Source organism: Boleophthalmus pectinirostris, unplaced genomic scaffold (assembly GCF_026225935.1).
Source record: "Boleophthalmus pectinirostris isolate CB_2022bp ecotype Guang Dong unplaced genomic scaffold, ASM2622593v1 HiC_scaffold_12, whole genome shotgun sequence".
Classification (NCBI taxonomy): Eukaryota; Metazoa; Chordata; class Actinopteri; order Gobiiformes; family Gobiidae; genus Boleophthalmus; species Boleophthalmus pectinirostris.
Window position 1 is genome coordinate 19,123,988 of NW_026571018.1, and position 20,580 is coordinate 19,144,567.

The 20,580-nt window shown below is 37.7% G+C and overlaps 1 protein-coding gene across 4 annotated transcripts; it reads left to right on the forward strand.

The window, feature by feature from the left end:
• The first annotated feature begins 144 nt into the window (after positions 1 to 144).
• On the forward strand, positions 145 to 17,452 carry LOC110165079 (carbohydrate-responsive element-binding protein). 4 transcript variants are annotated; one of them, XM_055148597.1, is made up of 17 exons: positions 145 to 565; positions 3,845 to 3,951; positions 4,119 to 4,201; positions 4,896 to 4,985; positions 5,692 to 5,733; positions 7,594 to 7,771; positions 8,713 to 8,793; positions 10,788 to 10,939; positions 11,030 to 11,642; positions 12,777 to 12,847; positions 12,951 to 13,179; positions 13,535 to 13,629; positions 14,121 to 14,243; positions 14,639 to 14,766; positions 14,850 to 14,973; positions 16,458 to 16,587; positions 17,208 to 17,452. In XM_055148597.1, the coding sequence occupies exons 1-17, from the start codon at positions 240 to 242 to the stop codon at positions 17,369 to 17,371; spliced, it is 2,736 nt and encodes a 911-aa protein (XP_055004572.1). In that variant the 5' UTR covers positions 145 to 239; the 3' UTR covers positions 17,372 to 17,452. The 4 variants fall into 4 exon arrangements, 3 of the variants coding, with proteins under 3 accessions (XP_055004572.1, XP_020785892.1, XP_055004573.1); XM_020930233.1 differs by having other exon boundaries at positions 7,597 to 7,771; XM_055148598.1 differs by lacking the exon at positions 8,713 to 8,793.
• The last annotated feature ends 3,128 nt before the right edge of the window (positions 17,453 to 20,580 follow it).

Here is a 20,580-nt window from a genome sequence, read left to right on the forward strand (position 1 = left end):
CTTATTTTATTTTTTATGTTCAAGCACTGCTATCATTGAACGGTTTCTCTTCACATCCTATTAATTATTACCACCCTCAGTGCTTTCGTAAGGACTTTAGCTCCCAGGGAAGTTGACATAGGTCTAGATCAGAGTCTGCTCTTGCACAACAGTCGCATCACTGCAGCCTGTTTCTTCTGTAATCTTCTATTTTGGATAGTACCTTTTCAATGTAAAGAAACGAACTGCAATACAAGACAATGGCGAGTAAGTGTAAAGTTGCTCCCCTTGACTCCTCCGATTCAGATTCGGAGGAGCGGGACAGAGGAGCAGTTCGGGGAGTGTGGACCGGGCCTTCCACCGCGTGTTGGCCCGGCTCACAGGTCATCCACAGCGGCCACTTCATGGTCTCTTCGCCGCACAGTGACTCGGCTGTGAGCAGACGGAGGAGCACGGAGAGTTACGACTTCGATACGGTCAAAGGGAGATGGTGCCAGACGTACCACTACGGGCCCCTGAGCTCCGCTAGTCTCAGCATTGATCCCACTCTCACGCGACTTTTCGAGTGCATGTCTTTGGCCTACAGGTGAGTCCTCGTTACGTTATTTTTAACCATTTATACAGATCTAATATATAGTTATGAAAAAAAAAACTACTAAAAATGTTAATGAACTTAAATTTGCACTATGTAACCTCTAAGGTGGAGAGTCCTCTACTTGGTTGTCTCTATTTAGTTGTTATTGCTTTGCTTGTAATGTTCAACAGAAGAGCATTAATCATGTCTTCCTTGCATTTGTTCAATTACAGCTGTTTTATAGCTGAAAAATACTTTAAAAACATGATTTTTTCATGTGGAAGCTTCTCAATACATCTGACCATTAACCTGTCTCCATTGTGATTACCAAGTTTATTTCAGTCCACAATGCTGTGAAATAATCAAAGCAAAATAGTAATATCTCCATAGAGTCAAGCAGGTGGCAGATACTCCACCAGAAAAGTTACACAGTGCATCTACTAGTTATTATTACAAATTATGCAATGATGTCCCAATTACAAGTTATTTAAATTTTCACAATGTAACTTTCACTTGCTCCATGAAGAATGTTATTGCTTTTCCTGGAATGTTCTGTAATATGGCATTAACTTGTTTCCATGGAGAAAAGCAGGAGGTGACACAAGACCAGGCAATCCCACTCAGTAAGAATGTATAAATGTTTTGTAGCAATAACACCTGAAACTGAATAAATACAAGATGTGATTAATGCCATACTGTGGAACATTCCAACCAAACCAAAGCATTAACATCTAAATGGTAAGTAGTAAGTGGTGGACCCCTCACCAGAAAAGTTACAAAATGCACCTTTAAGTGTAACATTTATTGTTAATAAGTTTAGGCTTTAGTCTCGTGCTCAGAAACTGGACACATTTGCGATAGGACAAAAAGTTTGATTTTATTATGAAGATGCTGCTGTCATTGCCTCTGCCAACAAATCAACCATATTAGGCTGTTACCTTTATTAAGGACAGCATACTTTATGAAATCCCAAATTTCATAAAGTGACTATTGGCTAATGTCTGTTAGTTTGTCCTTGCAATCTGACAGACCTCACAATGTTCCTCTTATTTTTAGTCCTCCTAATGTTATAACCACTTTGCCTAAAACCACCATTGGACTCATACAGCCTGTCATGCAACAAGGTAATTCAGTAGTGCAAAACACCTCACAAGTCTTGCCCTCTGGTTTCAAATACATTTCAGTGATAAAATGTGTGATCGTGACATATGCAAGATCCCTTATAATAAACCATTACATCTGATTTGATTCATCTGATTTCACTCTGATTGTTCAGACCTGTGCAAGTTTTGACAAAGGAAATTATGCAAAAAAGTGAAACTAGTGTGGCAAAGACAAAAATGAAAAAGAGTTATTTTAAAGTACTTTGTACTTTGGCTTCCAAATAAAACTACAACAACTGGCTAACCTCCTCATGTGTTTTTGATGAGCAGATTTCTTTTGTGCACATAAACACCACAAATCGTTTACTGGCTATCCACTGACCACTGGATGGGGTCTGTTCAAGAAGACTAGAGCTAAAGTTGCCAATATGATACATACCTTGGTTCAGAAGCCACAATATGATACATATCTAGATACAGTGCACTTTCTATTCGATGCAATATATTTCAAATCAATTTGATACAGTTCAATAAAAAATAAAGGCTAAATCCTGACTGTAATTCTAAAAGTCTTTGTTAAACCACTTTCTTTGCATAGTTCATATGAAACAGTCATTTGAATCATCAAAACAGTAAAATATCAAATGTGTTGCATAAACGAGTTTCCTTCCAATAAACAAGCAACTAAACTATAGCGCTGTAACAAAATAATTTAGTAAAAACAAATATACCAAAAATACTCTTGGCTATATTTCGATAGAGCAGCCCACGGTATCGATACTGTATCACCACATTAAACAATAAATTGATATTTTTGCACACCCCTAAACAAGACAATCCTTAGCTCTACACTTCTTGATGTCTGACGCCTGTTCCATCTTTACAGTTTCTTCACACCATTAACTAAATTTATGTTAGTTAAGTGAAGCTAATGTTTTTCCCCCTAAATGGACCATGTAGCCATTTGGAAAGCCCAAGGCATGCACAAACGTTCCGCTGTTAAAAGCATGTTCAAAAACACCCTCCTGGCTCCATAGCAACTCCCTGAGCATCTCACATTAGGAAGCTTTTCTCACCACTCACTCAGGCTGAAGGACGCCAACCGAGTGCAAACAGCTGCACTCAGATGAATTAGCCGCAACGATGGGTTAGCATTAGTCAAAGATGAAACTAGTGCCCTTTCAGACGTCTACAGGTTTGAGCTTAAAGGTCCTATATTACTTGAAATTGATTCCTGTGAGCTTTAAGCCATATTAGAATGTTGCTACCTATACAAAAACATACATGGAATTGTGTTTTTATTTCATTCACACATGTCTGAGTTATTCTGCATTATTAGTCTGTCTACATTTCCAAATGCTCTGTTCCATCTTGTGATGTCATGTAGCGATAGTTTTCAAGTTAACAGCTATTGCCTTTAGTTGAGTAGAGATTGACAATTCCAGTGCTGAAATTATTGAAATGAAATTAATTTGTATGGAGTTTAAAAACACAATGGAGAGCTTCCTGTATTAGCCCATGACATCACAAGTTGGAACAGAGTGTTTTCTATTTTGAGGGAAGAACTCAGCCTAAATGTGCAGGATTTGTGTGTGAATTAAGCAAAACACATGTCATGTTTTTGATGAGGAAACAACATTATAACATAGATCAGAAAATGGCAAATTATGGGCTCTTTAAAGCTCCACTATTGCTGAAGCTTTTTTGACAAAAAAGACTCATTGCATTGACGAATTGAATGCAAGCGTTATCCCAAAGAAACTATGACACAACATTATGTAATTTTTCTGGTGAAGGGTAGGCCACCTGCTTGTGTCCTTAGAGATGCTTTGCCTGGAATATTGAGTATGGCATTAAAATCATTTATGCCCAAGGAGACGAGCAGATAACAGCATCAGGCAAAGTTATTTGGCAGATCTGTGGTGAGACACAGAATGCATGTTTAACGTTTTTTTTTTTTGCAAGAAAAATACCTAAATAAATGCTCAATAGGTAGATGGGTTCAACTCCAGACAAAGCAATAATACAACCAAAGAGACAAGCAAGAAGAGAATTACCTTACCAGAAAAGTTCCATATTACACCTTTACAGGCTTTGATAATAAACATATGCACTGATTTACAGAACTGAGATCATTATCATTGGCACTTATAAAACATTTTAACTGATGACATACATTTGTTTTCAGTGGGAAGATAGTGTCTCCAAAATGGAAGTCTTTTAAAGGGTTACGGTTGCTGTGGAGGGACAAGATTCGACTGAACAATGCAATTTGGCGAGCCTGGTTTATTCAGTGTGAGTTTAAATAACAGACATCACTACTCTTGAGGTCTTAAAGGTTTGTCTTGTTTAGTTTAACCTTATGTCCACTATGTTTTACACCTATAACTATTTATATCACATATTCTTTTTCTATTAGAAAGTCATCTGAATTTACTCAGTTTCTTCATCTGTTATAATAGATGTGGAGAAAAGGAAGAACCCAGTGTGTGGCTTTGTCAGTCCATTGGAGGGATCAGAGGCAGACGCACATCGAAAACCTGAAGTGAGTTAACGGCAACTACAAAATCTGATTATTACCTTTTTTTAATTAATTAATTAATTTATTTATTTTTTTATAAGGCTATGAAAATTAAATGTAAACAACTAAATAATCTGATTTAGCAATATTACATTACATTCAGGGATGCACTGGTCTGATACTAGTATTGGATATCAGAACTGATATAGAAAAATACCATTATATGCCAAATATTGGTTTAGCTGATATTCTGGTTAGACATATAAATTAATGTAATACGACTAGTTTGCTGGTTGCAAGTATTCTTCTTTGGGGAGATACAGATTCCTACCTTCATGGCAGCCTGATGGTTAGAGAGGGGAGAGAGTTCAGCATCCTAACAGCCTGGTGGATGAAGCTGTTAGTGAGTCTGGTGGTACAGGAACCGAAAGCTCCTGTACCTTGTCCCGGAGAGCAGGAGGCTGAACAGATTGTAGTATAAATAACAGCTACAAAACACATTTGGATCAGTTTTGTCTTATTTTATTTTTGTTTTAAACTGCTATATCGGACATTGGCAGATAATTAAAGCTATAGTATCAGAATCAGTATTGAACTGAAGCTGGATCTGTGCATCTCTAATCACATTACATGCATGTAAAAAGGTCCAGAAATAAGAATATGATCAGATTTTGATGTGCATTTCAACATACCCAGTGACTAACAAACTTTATAATAGGCAATCATCCTGGAAGGCAGCTACTGGAAGAGGCGAATCGAGGTGGTGATTAAAGAGTACCACAAGTGGAGGATTTATTATAAGAAGAGGGTGAGTATTTACAGTGGGGATGGGAAAGGATCTGGAGCCACAAGATCTCATTAGACAAAATGACCACAATGGAAAAATCATCTTGTGAGATTTTTTTCCATATATTTACATTTGGATTGGACAAAAAAATGATTCAGTGCTGGCGAGTTTGATTTCTTGAGAAGCTGTTCCAAAATGCAGTGCTATAATGACAACAAAAGTAAAAAAGGTGCACTATGTAATTTCTAAGGTAGAGGGTGTGCAACTTGCTTGTTTCCATGGAGATGTTATTTCTTGCCTTGTATGTTCCACAGTAGGACATTAAAAATATTCACTCTTACTTTTGTTTTATAGTTCAGAAATACATTTAAAAACATAAATTCTTAGCATGTGCGGGCTTGCTTCTCCATAGAACAGACCTGTCTCCACTGTGATTACCAAGTTTATTTCAACTTTTACTGTGGAATAATCAAGGCAAAACAGTAATATCCACATGGAGACAGGCAGGTGGCGGACCCTCCACCAGAAAAGTTACACAGTGCACCTTTAAATAAATAACATTTACAAATGTGAGGCTAAAATTGTGGATTACACAATTTATTTATCACAAATTATTTCAAAATCCCAACTTTTCTTGTTCTCATGGACCTAATCTTGTGTCTCATTTCGTCCTGTGAGAACTGTCCATGTGATTAAAGTGTACACATTTTTATCTTTATCTTTGCAGCTCCAGAAGACGAAAAATGATATCCTCTCAATGTTTCAAGAGGTATGATGCTTAAAATACTATACAGAAAATAAATGCTAATTTAGGTCATCGTGTTGTTCCCTGACCCCATAGCATTATTTACTTTGGTGTTACAAACTCAAGCTGATTGGCAAAGTCATCAAAAGGGGTATTTTTAGCCCAAGGTTCGATGTCCCCATTCAATAAAATAAAGAACAACCAACAAAACAACTTGCGTCATAGTGTAAAATGTGTAGGCCACTGACACATATTGATCGCACAGCAGTGACAATGCTTGTAATGTCCCTTTAGGCTATACAGCACATGTGTATTCATGTTTAGTGGATTCAAAAGTTAATGTTTTTTAATCAAATGTGACCTACTTCCCTGCGGCGCTTTGTGAAGTGGAGGAGCAGTGAGTGTCGCCATGACGTCAGGGAGGGAGAGAGAGAGTTTGGGGAAGCACCTCATTCATGTGGAGGGATAGACCGCTGTTAAAATGAACAGTTCCCTTCAAATTACAGTTTTTGTTTTTATCTGCATAATGTAAATCGCCGCAGTGGGTTTTCCTGAACACAGTTTGCAATTAAGGCTTTACAGGTGCACTATGTGACTTTTTGGTTGGGGTCCATCACCTGCTTGTTTCTATATGTCATAGCTCTGCCTAGGATTTTCCACAGTATGACATTAAACAGCTCTACCTTACATTTACAAGTTGGTTTACAAGTGGTTTTATAGCTCAAAAATACCTAGAAAAACAGGCATTCTGACTGTGAGTGGGGTAGCCTCTTCGCAGAATTGACCTGTAATTTGGTCGGGTTTGGGCGCCATGAAGATAGAAAGGTTTAATATCATACTGTGAAACATTCCAAACAAAGCAATAACATCTTTATGGAGAAAAGCATTTGGCAGACCTACTATTTAAATGTGTTTGTTAAATATTGTTTGTTGTTGCTGTAGCACAAACTGAAATTTTTACAAGACAGGTCAAAGATCACACTGTCTAGTTAATATGTTTGTAAAGGGGCAAAACTTTATCTTACTTTTGATCAAATCTAGTAACCTCATCTACTCATAAAGCATCAATAAAAGAATTTAATTCTTTAATCTCCAAGGGTTATATACATGAATGCCATTTTGTTTTCCAGTGCATCTACCAAAAATGTATTTTAGTTTACGAGATAATTTTTGTCTTTGCATTGTAAATAATATGGAAACAGAGAAGTAGACCCCCATGAATGCAACTCAATGAAATCGGAAGTTCTTTTCTGTATGCTGTTTTTATATGGCAACATGATTTTGTCTGGCCTGAGGTCTTCCCATTTGCCTGCACGTGAGTGTGACAGCTAGAATTAGGTCAGGGACAATAGCCTGTGCCTTTATTGAAATGGTGAGACATCAAAATAAAGAAATGAACAAAGGCACCATAATGACATCCTCTAAGGGCCTAGTGTTTTGGAACAATACCCCAAAAGTGCTTTTTCATCATGGAGTAGACTAGCGCATAGACACATTGAATATGCACGCAACAATCTTACCTCATTTTTACCTGCACACAACACATATTCTCCTTCAAAGCTGACAATCTGAGAAATAAACAAATTACTAGAAGGGATGTCGTGTGCTCGGACGTAATCACACGATTACGGATTTGTTCGGGTTTCCTATAAATTCAGCCTCAGAGACAGAACTGGCAGTTAAGTCAGAAGGATGAGGGCAAAGCAAAGCAAACAAACTGCCACTTTTAACATGACCTCTTTTTAATTATCTGAGTATTTAGTTAATGTGTTTTTTCTTCACTTTGCACCTACTGTGAGTGTATGAGGAGTCCTCTCATGGACATATTGGGCATTGACTGTATATGTGCTTTAAATGCAGTTGGTGTCATAAGTGTTTTGATAGCAGGGTCAGATCTGCCAGGGCAAACTGGACAAATGGACCTATCCCATGTACCAGGAGCCTGAGGCGGTCCCAGCCCAGGCCCACATGTTCGACCTGGACTGTCTCCTCTCGGACATCTCGGATACACTCTTCACCATGACGCAGAAGCCGTGTCCTTGGACCAATGACAGACATAGCAGTGAGTATGAAGAATAGTTTATACTTTTAAATAGGGATGTAACAATAACTGAAATATCGTGATATCGTATCATCAAAAGTCTCATAATAATATCGAATCACAAGTCTCTTTGCTTAAATTCATTGTTATGGTGCAGCAAAAACAGAGGGAACTGCACAGATGATGATCCTTTGCACTTTTAAATCTTAATTATTTGTATTATAACAGTACCAAAAGCTTGTCAAGACATTTTATAAGGAAATTTTTCTAGCACCTACAAAATATTGAAATAAATATTGTACCGTGAGATGCATATTGAAATGTGTGAAAAGTGAAATTATCTTATCAAGAGATTTGGATATCGTTACATCCCTACTTCTAAAGCATATATAGAACTAGACAGAAGCATTCAGCCTTTTATAAATGTTGACTTTTCTGATCGAGGGCACACCACCTGCTTGTTTCCACATAAAATGTCATTATTGCTTTGGTTCTACAGTATGGCATTAAACTTAACTCAAATTTATTCAGTTAGAGGTGTTTTATTTCTCATAAATAATTTGAAAACATGCAATCTTATTGTTACCTCTGTCTCCTATCCACAGATCTGACCTGTAACTTAAACTGTAACCTTTAAAGGTGCACTATGTAACTTTTCTGTTGAAGGGCACATCACATGCTTGCAAATTTCTGCACCAGGGAAAGTTACAGGTCAGATCTGTGAAGAAGCAAGAACAGCATGTTTTTTTAGATATCTTTTGAGTAATAAAAACACTTGTAATTGAATGTAAGATAGAAAAGTCCAAGTCCCAGTTAAAGCATTATCCTCACCACAGTGACGAACAGGTGATGTACTCTCCTACAGAAAAAGCACAAATGTATATCTTTGACATTCAATTGCCTTTTTTCTTTGCAAGTTAAATTTTAAAGGTCTATATTGGAACATTTGTATACTTCCCCAGCATACACAAGTAATGCTGATATCATCCAGCCTGGACTAACTCCTCTGCAACCTAATCTGGATGATTTTATGGATATACCAGGTACTGGCTACACCATTCTGACACTAAATCAACTTAATGCATTTTTGTTGTATTTTTGCATTTAATTGAGAAAAGGACCATCACCTTCATCATCCATATGGAAGATTAGTGGAAATATATGAAGACAAGGTTTTGATTACCTATTATTCACTCAGAGCATAGCAAAGGCTGGCCAACTGGAGAAGTGGGTGGGGAAATTTGTCTGTGTCATGGGCGCAGATTGAATAGAGAAATACAAATAGATAAAATATACCACAAAAATTTTACATTTATTAATTTTTATTTTTTTTATGTCATGTTACGCTTAAAGGTACACTTTGTAACTTTTCTGTTGGGGGTCCATCACCTACTTTTTTCAGTGGATATGCCATTGCTCTGCCTAGGTCTACCTTACATTTATTCATTTACAATTATTTTCCCCAACTTTGTTTACTGAACATTTTTAACATACAGTACTTATAACAGAGTGCATTGTATTGAATAGTACTATTACATGTATGACAAAATAAATAAAAATAGAATAATAATGATTAAGTAAATAAAATTGATAGTGGTAATAGCAGTAGTAGATAAATAAAATAAATATACAATGTAAATTAATAAAAAAAACAAAAACATAATAATTAATTACAAAAAATATATAAGTAATAAAATATATATTAAGAAGAGGGGGGAAACGAGGGGAAGAAAGGATTATTACCTGTATTTTAGTCATTCTCCAGATCCTGAGAAAAGGTTAAAGAACCAGTTTGATGTGAAAAGGGATCCCAGGTAGCATGGAATAATTTAACAGAGCCTCAATAAAATATTTTTATGAATAATAATAATAATAATAATAATAATAATCATCATCATCATCATCATCATCATAATAATAACTAGAAAGCATTTTCACTGTGAGCAGTGTTGCCTTTCCACAGGGAAAAACAGGTGATGGGCCCTCCACTAGAAAAGTTACACAATGCCCCTTTAAATCTGTCTCAGGTTTTGTCATTGCCTGAGGTTTACGCTCACATTATGGGGACCTGCCTCATTTATAAGGATAAAAATGTGGCCCCTATTACATGAACGCTTTTTTTGTTAGATCAACAACATGGTCAAAAGTTCAGTTCAGATTTAATAAGGTTAGGGCCCGGGTTAAGCTTAGGCAAGTAGTGGCTTTGGTTAATATTAGGATCAGTCTCCAGGAAAGTCAATGTAAATCCAACATGTGTGAATGTGTGTGTGTATCTGTGTATGTGTGTGTGTTATGCAGGAGTGGGCTGTCTGCTTGTCTTTTGGTCTCAAGGTTCAGAGAGCGGCTGAAGGTCTGTCAGGGAAGGACAGTCATGGAGTTAATTTATGCACAATCTTTGAATTTAAATGTAGATCAGCAAGGACAAGGCAATTGGTATTCTTTTTAAGGGTGCCAAAATTCTAGTTTTTGAACATTTGTAGTTCTTGTTCTTGCCCGAGTTAATAATTTAATTCATATAGCACATTTCATATGACACACATATACTAGTACAATAAAAAATACAACATATAATACAAAATATGTATTATAACAGCTTATAATGACATTTGTTTATGGGGGAATGAGTAGCTTTTGCTTTATATTGATTCTATTGATTCAAGCATTGGCTCATCTAGGGATGGGCCAATATTGAACATTTTTTGGTCGATATTGGCATTGAATCTTGATGTAGACTGAGGCAATAGAATAGACATTCAGCTCAAATATGGCTGTATGTTTTTATTCAAACATTTTATATTCATGATAAAAATTTTATTATTTTTACAATTGTTAAAACAAAGTTAATATGCAATCTTTGCTATGGATTTTAAAGCTAAGTATTGAAAAATCAGCCACAGTAGCAAGTCAAACATCAGATGATTGGTATCGGCTCAGAAAAAGAAAACAAATCCATATGGGCCCATCCCTAAATTCAACCTGCTCACTGTAGCATTTAGGGATAACATTTATTCCTTTCTACTTGTGCATGTTTTCTCAGACATCTTTATGAACTACCGGGGCCAGTCCTCTGAACAGACAAGTTTTACAGACTGTGGCTATTTTGAGAGCTCGTCCAGTGCTGCCTTTGCTCCGGCTCCGTCTCCCGTGGTAACAACTCCTCAGCTCCTTATTGACACTCAGCTGCCTCAGGTACTGCTCTGGCTGTAACACCGCTCCCTCTAGATTTAATACAGCTGAAGTCTCCACATTTAAAAAACAACTGTGCATTTCTTTTTTCAGCCTAGCCTTTCTTCTGACAGCGTACCCCAACCTTCTTCCTCCAATTCTCGCCCTGAGCAGACCAGATCAAGCCAGGATTGTAGCGAATACCCAACATCTAGTATTGTATCAGGAGCTATGCCCTATGTACTTCAAACATACCCCGATCCATCTGTTTCTGTAGCACTGACCACCGCAGTTGAAGAGCCCTCTACTACTACTGTGCCCTTCCTTTACCCCCTATCATGTCACAAGTTCGGCTACTATTCCCCAAGCAGCCTGACCTCCACTGTCATAACCCACACTGGATCTTCAATGGGGTCTCCAGGTTTAGTGCCCCAGCCTCATGCTTATTCACACACAGGGAACGCATACGCCCAAAGTGCCTGCCACTCTCTGGGTTATCCAGCTGGTGCGTCTGACCCTCTCCACGCTGCGCTGCCCTCTTCTGTCACTGTGCCGCACTGCTTCTCCGTGCCCGAGCAGGCAGCGGTCACGGGGGGCAGGGGCAAGCATAAGCAGAAGACAGGAGTAGCAAGCTCTGTGGCTCTTCCTGCCTCTGCCGGGCCCCTGTCTACAGCCAATACTCCAACGAGCTGCCTGGCCAAACTACTGTCCTCTGGCAGCCGAGAACGTGAGTTGGATAACAGGAGCATGTGTGGTTTCAGAAATGGAGGAACAATTAGTGATTTTTAGATTAGGATGATGTCATAATACCAGATGGGGGTAAAGACAGTTTTCTCTATACACCCTTAAAAATCCTATGGCATCAGAATGTTCAAAATTCTGGAGGTAACTGGAGGCAAAGTGAAGCAGACATAATATATTTTAAGTGATTAACAGATCTAAATGCTAATGGTTTACAACATTATGACAAAATTAAAATATATCTGTAGATGAAGTGAAACACTGTAGTGGGCTCAAATTTTTCTGTAAGGATTTGTCCAGTAAAACCTTAAAATCTTAAAATCACAATTATAAATGTTTTGAAACTGGGCTCTGATATCACTCACATGTATCTGAGCAGTTTTCATTTGTCAAGTTTCCCATTTCATATTTTGTGATATTCTGAGGTTTCATTTCACTTTTGCCTCCATTCCAAAATGTAGTTTTAGTTTACATATTCATGAAGGGTCTGTTAATTACATTGCACTTTTCTTTGACAGATCCAAAATGCAAATTCAGAAATGCTGAACCTAGTCATTTCTTTTAGTCACTAGACCCTAGAACTTACTATATTTCAAGAAAAATCTGTATTTTAACAATATTAATTTTAGCTTCCCCTATCTGTATTAAATATTATGGGCCTATAGAATGTTGTAATGTCATCTGAAACCTAGCAGCAGGGGAAATGTGTAATAACAATCTCTAACTTTGCTATCGTTCACACATCTAGTTGGTTTTGATATTGTCTATAACAAAGGGGGTGTAATGCCATGATAATAAACACAATTAGGCGAAACATGCCAGACTGCTTGACAGTTTTCCTCTTTAATCAGCTCCTTCTCCAATTTACAATCCTGTCCACATATTCTAACTATACAGTATATATTGACTTACAGTACAATGTTAAGTCTTCTATCTAATACCCCAACTTTCTACTGCCAAAATTTCCTACCCACTCCTCAGTCAAAGTTTTATGATTATGTGGTCTATGTTCTAAAGAGCATTTCTTGCATTACAGCAGTATGTATAAACCTGCCTAGAACATTAATATACTTCACATATATTGATTAAGATCATAATTTGTTGTTTATAATATTTTTAGGGAGACCGTCACTAGGATTTGACTCCACAGGGTCAAACAAAGGTCAGAGGACATCACCCACCGGCTCCACTGTGAGTAATTCCTAAGTAATTTCTGTTACAAAGAATTTTCCAGTTACATGGTTGTAATACACCTCAACACTTCAGTTCATGTTTTTGTTTGCACTTTTCACAGCTGCAGCATGAAGGGGCCTGGCACACAGGGATCCCAGTGCTGACCCCTCTCCACAGCCAGAGCGCCACGTTGGGACAGAGCATCGCCCACGCCGGGACCTCCAGAGGGTCCACAATGCCCACCCTCCTCACCCATAGCACCACCCACACCAGCACCACCCTGCTCATCCCCAAGACCGAGAAACTGTCCCCTGTGCACTTCTATGGGACTGACCAGGGCTGCCTCACAGGTTCTGTTCATTGTTATAGTTAATACTTTTGAAACACGTGTTTACTGTATGTTATTAGGTTATTTTTTCAGACCATAGGTTTGTTTTCATATGTGACAGTTTCGACTGCTCACTAGCAGTCTTCCTCAGAGTGGTCACGTGATGTTGCTGTGACGTGTACGGTCAGCTAATTTAAACAGGCTTTGGCGCTGTCTTCCTACTGGTGGGGGCAGGACGACAGCGCCATCTGCAGTCCAACTTCCTCAGAACAGATGGCGCTGTCATCCTGCCCCCACCGATAGGAATATGCCCACCACCATATTTTTAACTTTTATTTAACTTTTTTTCTTTTTTTACTTTTTTTTTTTTAATTCAGATCAGACATCACCACCAAATCCTTTAGACAAGATGCCTAACCCTGAATCACCACAGTCTGCATTCCCAGGACCTGGAAAACTGGATTCAAGTAAGGTATGCTGCAGTTATATTATTATATTACACCTATACTAAGCTCTTTAATATGTATTATGTAATTTTGTGTTGCTATTAAAGGCCCTATATTACACAAAACTGATGCTTATAAGCTTTAAGCCATGTTAGAATGTTAGATGTTACTCCATCAAAAACATACCTGGAGTTGTGTTTTGTTTGTGTCTGTCTACATCTCTAAAGCTCAAAATGCTCTGTTCCACCTTGTGATGTCATGAAGCGGTAGTTTTTATATTAACAAGTACCTTAGTACCTACCTAGAGTGTTTCTGTCAGAGAGAAGAACTGAGCCTAAATAAGCAGGGTTTGTGCGTTAAACATGTCTGAATAAAACAAAACAAAACTCCAGGTATATTTTGATGAGGAAACAACATTATAGCATAGATCAGAAAATGTATAATATGGGTTGTTTAAATGCAACTTATAGTGTTTTAGTATTTTTTTGTCGCACTGGTCTAAACTGGACTGTTACAGCACACGGAGAGCAGACGAATCACCCACATCTCTGCAGAACAGAAGAGGCGTTTCAACATCCGACTGGGATTTGACACTTTACATAACCTTGTGACCACCCTCAGCTCTCAGCCAAGCATTAAGGTACTCTCACAAGAATGACTGCTGCATCATAAAGAGAGAAAAGATGTAACAAACAATCTCATAATAATACAATCTATGTCTTTGACATAAAAGGATTTTTGGGGATTTTGCATTTTAATTTGAATTGCATTATAACGGAGCACCATTGCCATGCCAAATCCTTCAAAAGAGGAAGAAATCCTTTGCCTGAAACCCATGAATACCAAATTGAAATTCACAACCTTGCATAATTGCATATTTTAATATAAACACATTTTAATAACCCCCATATATAATATACATCACATATTATATATTATATACATTTTTATATCTTTATGCCTAATTTAATGGTGTCTATCATAAATATTTCAAGAAGAGTTTGATTTCTGCTTACTCATGTCCCTCTGGCTCAGATCAGCAAAGCCACCACCCTCCAGAAGACTGCAGAGTATATCAGTAAGATGCAGCAGGACAGAGCTCAGCTGCACGAGGAGGCCCAAAGACTCAGAGAGGAAATACAACAGCTCAACTCGGCCATCAAGTCCGTCTCTGTGCTTGTGCTTCATCATTAGTCACAGCGAGGAGGCATTCTCCTGTTAACTTTGTGTTTGATTGCGTCTATAGCTCATGCCAGCAGCAGCTCCCTGCGACCGGAGTGCCCATCACACGACAGCGCTTTGACCACATGAGGCAGAAGTTCAGAGAGTATGTGCAGGCACAGACTCTGCAAAACTGGAAATTCTGGATAGTATCCTTCTCATTAAATAGTTAAAAAACACTAAAACAATGAGTTGAATTGAAAACAACTAACTATCTAACAACTAGACCACTGTAAATAGATAAAAGATAAAGAAAAAAATAGTTTAAATGGCCAATATACAGTTTGTTTTTTTTCTGGTCTATGTTATAATGTTGTTTTCTTATCACAAACATACCTGAAGTTTTGTTTTGTTTCATGCACACGTGTTTAACACACAAGCCCTAAATATTCTTGAGTTCTTCTCTCAAACGTTAAATACTCTGTTTCACCTTGTGATGTCATATAGTAATCCAGGAAGTGCTCCACAATGTTTTTAAACTTTATATACCTTAACTAGCATCATTTGGATAATGTTAGCCCAGGAATTTCAATCTCTACTAAACAAAAGGTAAAATGTAGCTGTTAACTTGAAAACTACAGCTTCGTGACATTTTGAGCTTTGGAGATTTAGACAGACAGGGTTATTCAAACGTGTGAATGAAACAAAACACAACTCCAGGTCTGTTTTTGAGAAGGTAACAACATTATAATATGGCTTTAAGCACACAAATGACAATTTTGCACAATACAGGATATTTAAAAACAATGAGGACTGAAAGCAACTAACTAACTGAACAGCTAGACCAGTGTAGATAGACAATATTTTGTGCTGTTGCTTTGTTTAATTTAACAGGAACAAATTCATGCTTAAAGAAACTTCTATAAAAGTTTAGACAAAAGATTCAGCATGTTTACTTATTCCAAGTGTAACAGATACATTTTTCATCTGCAGCATCTGTGTGTAATCTAGCAGATAAAATAAATGTTGTGAGACAGTTATAAAATATGCTAATGTAGTCCATAATACTTTTCTGTAATGACCACCTCCCCATTATCTGCAGCAAGATAAGAAGATTAAATCAATATTCTTCTTTTGGTGTGCACAAAAATAGCCCAAAGCTAGCTCCATGAATATTCAAGTCTTAAATTTTTTAGGATTTCTTTAGGCTATGTGCATTTTATCAACTGTACTTGAGTGTGAATTAAGATTTCTGTTGAATATTTGCAGTAAATTAAAGTTTGTGTTTTTAGACTTGCAATCCTTCAGTCGTCCAGGTTACATCAAAAGAAAACTGAAATCTGTCAACTGGTCAAAGTTAATGAAAATATTTCGCCACTCATCCAAGAGGCTTCTGAACTATTGTCCAGTTGACAGGATTCAATTTTGTTTTGCAGTATATAGCATTCTGTTTTCCATGTGCACAGCTATAAACTTAATCATTTATTTATGCACCTGTTCAAAACTGCCTTCAAATAATTGCATCTCCTTTATCTGTTTCTACATGTGTGTTTTGTCTGTCTTAAACTGTGTGAAGCATCTTTGAGTGTCATGAAAATTATTATTATTATTATTAGTAGTAGTAGTAGTAGTAGTAGTACTAGTAGTAGTACTAGTAGTAGTAGTATGTTTATTGTTCTTAACTTAGCCTCAGTTCAGCATCATAATTGAGCCTCTCTTTGAGTCCTACAATGGGATGGTCTCCACTGCCAGTGTTGAAGACCTGTGTCGCTCCACTCTGTCGTGGTTGGATCAGCACTGTTCACTACCTGCCCTCAGACCCAGTAAGATCGTCTTTATTTCACAACATTACCGTTAGATTTATGTATGTTTTTGTATGTGATTCATAGGGCTGCAAGATTTTGGGCGGGGGAACAGAGTTAAAATTTTTCTGTCGAGTATTGCAACTACTTTTGTGATTTGTGTAGGATTCTGTTCAGAGCTCTAATTGTAAATAACTACACTAACAATACAAGTCCCATGAATTTGAGAACATGTATGTAGAGGTTTAAAACTACAGGTATAATAAGACGAGATATGTTGCGCTTTGCATTGTACATTCTAGTATCTAAATCAGTAATTCCCAAAGTTTGCTGTGCAGTGGCTCCTTATCAAAGCAAAAATCACACAGGGCCTCTCCTATAATAATTTATTCTACATATATAATAATATGTAATGTTTTCTCTTTAGATTTATATCCTAAAACACTACATTCCTCTAGGCTTAATACCTACCCTGCAGTACTTTTGAGGCCCTCTCACTTTGGGAACCACTGATCTAAATAATAGCAGTATTTGCGATTTTCTAACATCACACAGCACCACACACACCAAATCAAATTGTGATTTTGTTCCAGTTGCAGTATACTGTGCCGCCTTACTCATTCATTGTTTTTTCTTTTTAGTGGTTCTGAGTTCTCTTCGTCTCTTGAGCACGACCACAGCTATCCTCACAGACCCCAGCCTCCTCCCAGAGCAGGCCACCCTCGCCGTCACACAGGGGACCCCCGCAGCAGCCCTGGACCACTCCTTGCAACCTGCCACACATGAGAATCTACACCCCATGTAATGTAATGTACAGGGGACATAATGCCTTCTTTTGTGAGCCTTACATTTGTCTAACTTACAAGCTGCTAAAGGGATGTTTTTACTCCACTAAATATTAAGAATTATAATTGTTTTGTTTTTATCATATGTTGGTCTTATTTTTATGTGTATTCTTTTTATTGCTATGTGTTTGAAGCAAATTTTCATCTAAAAATATTAAAATATTTTCAGTCTTTGATATAGTATTCATGGTCCTTTCTCTTAAAATGCAAACTGTACTTGTAATTGAGTATAATTCTAGTTGTAAATTTTAGAGCCCGAAATTGTAGAGCCCGACCGATATATCGGCTGGGCAACTGGATACATATCGGCTACCGGCCGATATGCTTGCTGATATGGGCCGATATTTCACGTGGGCATGTTATACCTCGTTATAAAGCTTAGACTCTCTACATTATGTTCATTTAATCCAATTTACAGACAGATAAATGTCCAAATATGTGGCTCCACATCAGTATTTATCTGCGGTGTAATTTGTCTGTGTCTGTGTCCGTACTGTCCCTGAACACACCACCAGAGTCACGTCACTTCACTCACGTGCATTTGTTTACACCCGCAGCCGTGGGCAACACTGAGATTATATTCTTTTTACGGACAATCGGTTTGAGTCTGGATTAAAAGGGCTTTTATTAGTGCAGACTTGTGATGTGAGGAGGAGCCTGTGTGAGCGCTGAGTGTTGGAAATACATCGACTTTGAAGCTAGGTTTTGGCTATTTGTTATTAACGATTAGCTGCTGTAGCTCCTGCACATAAACAGGCTGTTTTCTATTGGTCTATTGTAAAGTGACTATATTGGCCGTATATTTGTTACTGGACCTGCATTGATATTTAAATGAGCTGTGAATAGACGTGTGAATGATCCACATTTATGCATATAATTAACTACCGCGGTGCGCAGCATTTTACGGCTAATAGCGCTAGTTTATTTTCTAGCTAGGAGTTACGGGTCGGTCGCGATCGAAGCGGCTCTTAGATCCGGCTCTTTGAAGCGAACAACAGGAGCCTGCTTCTTATCGGGAGCCGTGTTTTCTCTTTTTCTCACTTTTTCTCTTCAAGCCGCTTGTAGACCCGTAGTTTGACAGCAGCAGCGGCTGAAAACGAAACTTTCAGAAATCTGCGTGTGCATAGGATAAAAAAAAAGTGCATATTTGGCTTCAGTTCAGCATAAAATTAATAAACCAGGACTAATCTTGGGCTCGAGAGAGATAGAAACCGAGTCCCGACACTCAGTCCTGGTTCAGTTCTGGTTTAGTCCTGTTTTACACATGGTTTAAATCTGTTTTAGTCCTGGTTTAGTCCTTTTTCAGTCTTGGTTCAGTTCTGGTTTAGTCCTGCTTGCAACAAAACAATCTCAAGAGTGACTTGGGAGCCGAAAGAGCCAGCTGCTTTAGTGAGCCGAGCCAAAAGAGTCGGTTCTCCAAAAAAAAAAACTGGAATACCCATCACTAGTAGCTAGAATGTGATGCAAAAATGCCATTAGGCCAATCTACTGTATGTAAATATGACGTAAAGAGTCAGAATAACAATAAATGTTGCCTAAATAAACCCAATTTAGAATCCACTAGAGCCAAACCTAAGTTTTTTAAACAATTCAAGATTTACTGTGAATTTTTACATCACTAAATATATCGGCGATTATATCGGCCACAACAAAATCCATATCGGTCGGGCTCTAGTAAATTGTATGTCATTACATTTTAAATCATAGAAGTGATACTGTAATGATACTGTACAAGTCCCGATCATCCCAGTGTATGGCTGTCTCACTGCGGTCTCTGCTTCTTTCTGTACCCACAAACATGGATAACAGCACGACATTGCCTTCTCTGATTGGTCAGATGTAATTACAAAATTTAATTAAACACATAATAGGATTTAGAATGCAACCAAGAGGTACATGCAGTCTCACTATCAGTAACTCATTTGTGCCTTTTTTTTAGAAGACTTAATAATTTTACATTTTTTTGTTTTGTTTTGTTTTTCTGGTATTTAATAGTACAGAGCAGTAGGCGGAGATAGGGGGTAGGTGAAAGCAGGAATTTTCAGAAGGACAATATTGGGTTACCAGTGTTGGGGAGTAACAGATTACATGTACCGGAGTTACGTAATCAGAGTACAAATTATGAGTAACTGTATTCGGTTACAGTTACTATTTCAGTGAGTGGTAATTGGATTACAGTTACTTGGTTGAAATAAATGTATTACAGGGTGGTATTTTCCTGTTTTCACATTTTGGGCTATACCCTTTTTTTTTTTTTTCCCCGGTAATTCCACTCATTGCCGGACACTAAACCAGGTATAAACCAGGTCTAAACCCAGGTCTAAACTAGATCTAAACCAGAACGAAACCAGGACTAAACCAGGACTAAACCAAGACTAAAACCAGGACTAAAACTAGGTCTAAACCAGGACTAAACCAGGACTAAAACCAGGACTAAATAAGGTCTAAAACCAGGTCTAAACTAATCTAAACCAGGACTAAACCAGGACTAAAACCAGGTCTAAATCAGGACTAAAACCAGGACTAAACCAGATATAAATCAAGACTAAATCAGGTCTAAACCAGGAGTAAACCAAGACTAAACCAGGTCTAAACCAGGTCTAAACCAGGACTGAACCGAGACTAAACCAGGACTAAAAGCAGGTCTAAACCAGGCCTAAACCAGGACTGAACCAGGACTAAACCAGGACTAAACCAAGAATAAACCAGGACTAAACCAGGTCTAAAACAGGATATAACAGGACTAAACCATGCTGTGCGGACCTTGTCTCCTTCTTTTCTATCAATAATATTTTTAATATGGTTAAGTAAAGTTTGGGCTTTTTATTGTCTTTTAGCAGACAAAACATCTTATTTGAAGATATCCTGGTCTTTGCTGCTCTACAGCAAATCAAGTAATTCAAAGTATTCAGATTACGTTACTCACTTTAAGTAACTTTATGGATTATGTTACAGACTACATTTTGGGCAATGTAATCTGTAATCTGTAGGGGAATACGTTTTAAAAGTAACCTTCTCAACACTGTGGGTTACTCAAACATGCATGGATCAATCAAAATACAACTCTGAGTGAGCTAATAATGATGGATTTTTACATGGTTAAAAGCTCATAATAGGCCTAGTCAATTTTACATACAAGTGCTAATAGGCCCTTTTTAATATTGAAAAA

Bases quoted from the DNA above. Each gene is read 5' to 3' on its own strand.
- LOC110165079 (XM_055148597.1), top strand. From the start codon at position 240: ATGGCGAGTAAGTGTAAAGTTGCTCCCCTTGACTCCTCCGATTCAGAT. The intron at 566-3,844 runs GTGAGTCCTCGT...ATTTGTTTTCAG, and splicing joins TGCATGTCTTTGGCCTACAG to TGGGAAGATAGTGTCTCCAA. The intron at 4,202-4,895 runs GTGAGTTAACGG...ACTTTATAATAG, and splicing joins ACGCACATCGAAAACCTGAA to GCAATCATCCTGGAAGGCAG.